Here is a 6,060-nt window from a genome sequence, read left to right as displayed (position 1 = left end):
TTGTCTGAACGCACCCAAAGACGCGAAAATTAGGTGCGTTCAGACAACTCAACAGTTGCACAACGGTTGAGAGATCATCACTTATGATAGAACTATTCTTCAAAATCTGATTTGGTTCCAAAAGTATGATCCAATCAGAAGTGAATGGGTGCGTTCAGACAACTCAACGGTTGAGAGATCATCAATTATGATAGGACTATTCTTCAAAATCTGCGACGGTTCCAAAAGTATGATCCAATCAGAAGTGATTATCTCTCAACCGTTGTGCAACTGTTGAGTTGTCTGAACGCACCCAATCACTTCTGATTGGATCATACTTTTGGAACCAGAGCAGATTTTGAAGAATAGTCCTATCATAAGTGATGATCTCTCAACCGTTGAGTTGTCTGAGACCTGTTCTACAGCTGTAAGTCGTAAGAAATTGACCAATCACAGACCAATCACAAAAGAATGATCGATTGTGATTGGTCAATTTCTTACGACCTCCGACTTACGACTGTATTGTAGAACAGGCCTGAACGCACCCATTGTGAGACGTGAAAACATTTTCGATTGCGATACGCGCTTAAAACAAGTGCGGCGGCAAATGTGAGGTTAGGGTTGCGATTCGTCCTGGGTGAGAAGAAGAAGATTATATACAGAAATATATACGTGCGGATACGAGAGATGTTGAAGACGATGAAGCTAAGTCACAGGCTCTGCCGAATTTATCACGGCGTTGAGAGCTTGTCGCAAACGAGACTGTTTCTGTCGGACGCGTATCGTTGCGATGAAGCGTGGGATCGCAGATTGGACACGTCGTTGATGCGAAAGATCGATCCGCAGACGATGTTCATCGAGCTCGAGCAGAAGCAAAGCAGCGTCGGCAAGGTGAGCGCCGTCGACGTCGACATCTTCGTCAACAGCATCGCCGACGCGTCCTACGTCGACGAGTTGCTGAAGATTCTGCACAATCTCAGACTGTCCGCGGAAACGTCCAACATGCTCGACTCGACGCATCACGCAGCGATACGATTTCTTCTTCGACACGATCACGTCGAGGAACTGCACGAGATGCTGAACGACAGGTTGAATTACGGCGTTTTTCCCGATTATTTCGACTACAATCTGCTCATGGATCACTTCGCGAAGAGAAAGGATTTCGCCTCCGCCGCGAAGATAGCAACCTTGGTCACGTTGCAGGAGGAACACGATAATCCCATCACAAACGCGCTGTGCGTTTATTCGTGCTTCAAGTATCTGGAGAATCCCGACGACTGGAAGAAACCTGAAGAGGCACCGGTGGACAAGTCCGAAGAAGTGAAAGTGCGCGTGCGATATCTGAGAAATTTCTTCTTCGACGATCACTTCGATCTCACCGATCCCAGGGACCTCGTTGGCAAGACTCTGAATTTTCAGGGAAAACACAGAACTGACGCTCTAGGGAGAACTTGTCAATTGAGGGGTTTGATACTGTACAAGAAGTACGATGACGTAGCGAATCTAATCAAGGGATGGTTAGAGACCATGCAAGATGGGATAGTTTACGAAGAAGTGTTTGACTTGATATCCAGAGACAACGGTGGACTTCAGGATCAAGATGTTGAAAAGTTCAAAGCTGTGGAAGCCGAGCTATCCGATCTGAAGAAGAGACAAAATCTCAAAGGAAGTTTAATCGAAGCGATAGAGAGTCTCGTTAAAACCGCTGTAAGCGAGCAAGCTGAAAAGGACATCGCGAAACAGTGTCAGGTAATTTAATGTAAAACATTCTCTCTGTCTTTCTCTTTAAAAACTGATTGCGTGTGGTGGTAAGTTAAAGCAATTAAAGATATTCCGACTGTTTTAGACTTACCTCGCTTGGGAAGATGTGAGAACTTCGGTGTTGGAGACGCAAATGAAAGCAATCGAGAGAGAAAGGAGAATAGCTAACATAGAACAAATAAAGAGGGACTTGCAGGAGAGGGAACAACTTTTGACGTTCTTCGACAAAGAGGAGGAAATCGAATTGAAGATAGAAAGGCTCGAGGAGCTGGAACGCGAGGAAGACGAGCGTATTCGTCGTATACCGAGGAGCGCAAAGAAATTGAGATTGTTGGTTCAAGCAGAGGATTACATACCACCCGATGTTCGAAGTAAAGAGCAATAAAACGTGTTTTGTTCGAAGAGGTAGCATTTTCACACACACACAGACGATAAAATTGAAAAACAAAAAAAAAATCAACAGAACTGTGTTATTTCGCAACAGTATGTACATATAATAGTGTGTTATACAAATTTTATAAAAACTACTTTATAAAAAAATAATTTGCTGACGCGCAAGAGAGGAAGGAAAATATGTACAAAGTATTAAATATCGCTTGTTGTTGTTGTTTTTTTTTTTTTTAAATCATTATTCGTACACGTCCTATATTTTTGTACATAGTTTACTCGATCGTCATGTTTCAATATTTTATTTTTTAGTTTTTTTTTTGTTTTTTGTTTTTTTTTTTTTTTACTTACAGCCTTAAGTGTCAGATCTTCGAACTGCGAGAAATGCGGAAGTTGAACTCGATGCTAAAAAATTATTAGGCTTTTTGTGGTAACACATGATTCTTTTTTGAGCGTTAAAATGTTAACAACGTGTCCCCGTGTTCGTATAATACTTGGCCTCGGCACCGTGGAAGCCGTAGTGCCTGACACGACTACAGGCCAAGGCACGTAATTTTTCTTTTATTTTTATTTTTAGCAGTCAACTCAGTAGATTCGTGAAGGCTCTCACAGGCATTATCGCGGTAGCTAAAAAATGATTGGTCTTTTCGATGCATTCAATCGTATTCGTATTTATATATTCTGTAAACTATAACAAAAAATAAAAATGTCTATATAATTAATGTTACATTTTTCCAAAGAACGCGTATTCAAATCGTGTGTAATTTATGGATGGTTTCCGATGTATGATTTAGTGTTTTTTTTTTTTTTATTTATATGTGTATGTGTGTAATGTGTGTATGTGTGTGTGTGATGTTCCTATAAAAGAGAGTGAACTCGCGTACCTGCATCTCAGACTCTTATCTGGTCCTGGACATTACAAATCGTAAAGTAGTGCCATACTGTATATAACAATCACGAGGCTTTAGTTTGGAGTTGTGCCGTTAACGCGGCACTTTCCTGCCTCATCTGTTTCAGATCGGCCGTTATCCTTTCCAAATTAGCACCAACATTTTTAGCGGATTCGGAATCGATCTGAATAAATATTGAGCGAACGAGACATGTCACATAAAAAATATATTGAGAATGTTTCCACATTTCTAATCCTGTTCTTATTGACACACATCTCACCTGTTCCTCCAAATCTCTAATTTCTCGTATCGTTGCGCCCGTTTCCTCGACCAGGCTCACAAGCTCGCTGCAATCCGAGTGCAACGTCGCTAACAACTTGTACGCCTTTCTCGAGGCTTCGTTCGTTCTCGCATCTCTGAATATGAGTTCGTCCACGACGGTAAAGGATCTCTCCAGTCTGCCGGTTAGCATGTTGATTTCCTTCTGAATCTCACGAGTATCCGCCAGAACCTTGCTGATCTCGTCTCTCTGCTTTCGGACGTTATTTATTATCTCTAAGATTCGTTGAGTGTAAGCGGATCTGTTCACCTCCTTCGGAAGTTTCTGAACCTCCGTGACCAGTTGCGAATACTGTTGATCCTTGTTTCGACACTCCTCCTGAAGCTCTTTCTCCTTCTCTTTCAATAACTTTATCTCATCTAGCTTCTTTTGGCTCGCGTTCTGTAAAAAAAATAACGTACGTTTAAGTGACGTTCAACAATGATGACTGGTTTCTATAAAAACTTTCATTGATGTGTACTTACAGCTTTCGTGGAATATTTTTCTCTCTCTTGTCTGTATTTTATAATCAGAGGTACTCTATGTTTCTCCCACTGATTCGCTAAATTAATCAATTTGTTCGTACTGGCTTCGATTGCGGACTCCAATTTTTTGATATTCTCCGGCCCGTCTTGAAAGAGCTCGTACGCTCTCGCTTTGATCTTCTTTTGCTCCTCGTTTGCACTCAATTCCTTCTCTTCGTTATGAGCAGTTACCGTTGCTTGCGCTAATCTGTTAGTTAACTTTTTAATCTCATTTTGTAATTCGTCTATATTTAATTTGAGATTCTCGCACTCCGCTTTCATGTTCTCCACTTCCACCTCCTGTTTCGCCTCGTTTCTTAATGTTTCTTGTTCTAGAAGCACCGAGTGCAACGCCGACTTTTGCTTAACCTGAGAATCCTGAAAGTTTACGGTCGCCATATTAATCGTGCAAAATGTATACCGTGCTGTATAATGCGAAGATATAACGTTAACTCACTGTTAAAGTTGGCGTTGTCTTGTTCTCCGACGACAACTTGCTAAGTTCGTTGGCGGCATTATGTGCGCTGGAATAAGCAACTTTTTCGGTCGATTGTTGACTGTTGAGCCAGTTAATACGCTCCATAATATCCATCGAAGAAGTATTAAGCGCTCTTGCGTTATGCGATATCATGGAAGGTAAAAAGCATGAGATATTTTGCATTTGATCAGGCACTGGTTGTAAATAGCGCATATAATAGTCTTTGTCATCTATAATAACAACAACTCTGTACTCGTATGTCGATATTATCGTGATTTTTAGCCTGCTGTGTATATATTCTCATTTGATATTGGAATAAAACAAAAAAAAGAAAAGAAAAACAAAACAAAACAATTCAAATAACACTGATGTCACATATATATTACCATCCTCTGCATTCGCTACTGGTACTTCAATATTTACAGTTGTGTAAGGAGTGCTTGCTCTTCCTCTGTTCCTGAATCCCTTTCTGTGACAATAATGCGGCAACCAGGGTATCGAAAGTCCTTGCGATATAGCCGACGCAACTGATTTTTCTAACAACGCAACTTTACTAATAGACTCATTTACAGTCTTCTCACTTTCCTTTGGCAGTTTTTCGATAAGAAACATGAACACTCTCCGCAAATCCGCCTCAGAGTTGTACAGGAATGTTTGATAACCGATATCACCTCTGTATCCGAGTTCCTACGGTTCATGTTTGATGAACAATTGTGAACAAAATCGACTCGACGTACTCGTTTCTTGGACCTGTACAGAAGTCGGTTCGTTTCCGCAAGAATACTCACCGTGCATGTTTGTGCGAGTGTGGCACCCAATCGAAAACGCGCTGCCATGTTCACGGGCAGCACGGTGGACAATCCCAATCCCGGCCTTATTGCTTCCAAGCATCTCACTGTCGCTTCCACCACCAATTCGGTGCTAAAGCCACTTAGGTTCGTTACACTCTCCTCAATGTCACTGAAAAAAAAAAAAAAAAAATAAAACATTGGACGTGTACGTGTGATGCAACGGAGCGAAAAAAAGAAATTACAACAGGATGTTGATCGAGTAGAATCGAGCAGCTTATCGGTATTTGCGCGATATGAAATTTTTTTTCTCTCCACAAGATTATATCCCCGTTGTTTTAAAACATTTTTTTTATAAAAAAAATTGTCACGCAGCTGCGTGAGTTACGCTTGAGGAGAATTGCGTGCAACCGATACCGGTGCAACGAAGTGACAGCTTTCGCTGGGCGGGGGTTAGTCGCCGGGTGATGATAACTCACGTGCGAGTTTCGGGTTTTGCGAGCAAGAACACCGCCCACTTTTCATCATCCACGGCAAATAAAACCGCGACGAACACGTCTATGAGAATCAGAGTTGCTCGCGAGCGTCACTTACCAGCCTATTTGTCGCAACGAGTGAATTATTATATTGTCGATCTCCTCCATTCTACGTAAAAAGATGAAAATCCTAAGGAGCCGCTTACCGCCCCGTCCGTATCGCGTGTTTACGAGGTTCGGCCTGACTTGATCATCGGGGATCTAACCTTCCTTCCGGCGAGCGTAACACACATACGCCGAAACGAGCGCGCGCGCGCGCGCTCGCGCGTGTGTGTGCGCGTGGACGTGTGTGTGTGTGTACGTGCAGATGTCGCGCGACATGTTTCAATACCGCCAATAGGAAAGAAGATTCGCGTATGTGTCAAGTCGAGCCCTTGAAATCCTTGTCGATGCGCTTA

The 6,060-nt window shown here is 42.2% G+C and overlaps 2 protein-coding genes across 4 annotated transcripts; one reads left to right on the top strand and one right to left on the bottom strand.

Moving 5' to 3' along the window:
- The first annotated feature begins 552 nt into the window (after positions 1-552).
- Positions 553-2,226, top strand: LOC109852937 (28S ribosomal protein S27, mitochondrial-like). Its single transcript, XM_020424568.1, has 2 exons — positions 553-1,728; positions 1,826-2,226. The coding sequence occupies exons 1-2, from the start codon at positions 667-669 to the stop codon at positions 2,123-2,125; spliced, it is 1,362 nt and encodes a 453-aa protein (XP_020280157.1). The 5' UTR covers positions 553-666; the 3' UTR covers positions 2,126-2,226.
- Positions 2,227-2,411: 185 nt separating this feature from the next.
- Positions 2,412-5,901, bottom strand: LOC109852933 (coiled-coil domain-containing protein 22 homolog). Of its 3 annotated transcripts, none has more exons than XR_002250059.1 (8): positions 5,721-5,901; positions 5,127-5,298; positions 4,725-5,025; positions 4,318-4,568; positions 3,822-4,238; positions 3,298-3,738; positions 3,012-3,201; positions 2,412-2,815 (listed from the first exon to the last, which is right to left on the bottom strand). XR_002250059.1 is itself a non-coding variant. In XM_020424566.1 (7 exons), the coding sequence occupies exons 1-7, from the start codon at positions 5,768-5,770 to the stop codon at positions 3,082-3,084; spliced, it is 1,752 nt and encodes a 583-aa protein (XP_020280155.1). In that variant the 5' UTR covers positions 5,771-5,901; the 3' UTR covers positions 2,822-3,081. The 3 variants fall into 3 exon arrangements, 1 of the variants encoding a protein (XP_020280155.1); XR_002250060.1 differs by having other exon boundaries at positions 5,809-5,893; XM_020424566.1 differs by lacking the exon at positions 2,412-2,815 and having other exon boundaries at positions 2,822-3,201.
- Between the last annotated feature and the right edge of the window lie 159 nt (positions 5,902-6,060).

The sequence above is a fragment of the Pseudomyrmex gracilis genome, unplaced genomic scaffold (assembly GCF_002006095.1).
Source record: "Pseudomyrmex gracilis isolate BER0280 unplaced genomic scaffold, ASM200609v1 scaffold_40, whole genome shotgun sequence".
Lineage (NCBI taxonomy): Eukaryota > Metazoa > Arthropoda > Insecta > Hymenoptera > Formicidae > Pseudomyrmex > Pseudomyrmex gracilis.
The sequence above is the reverse complement of the archived record's forward strand: the minus strand, read 5'-3'. Positions and strand labels throughout refer to the sequence as shown.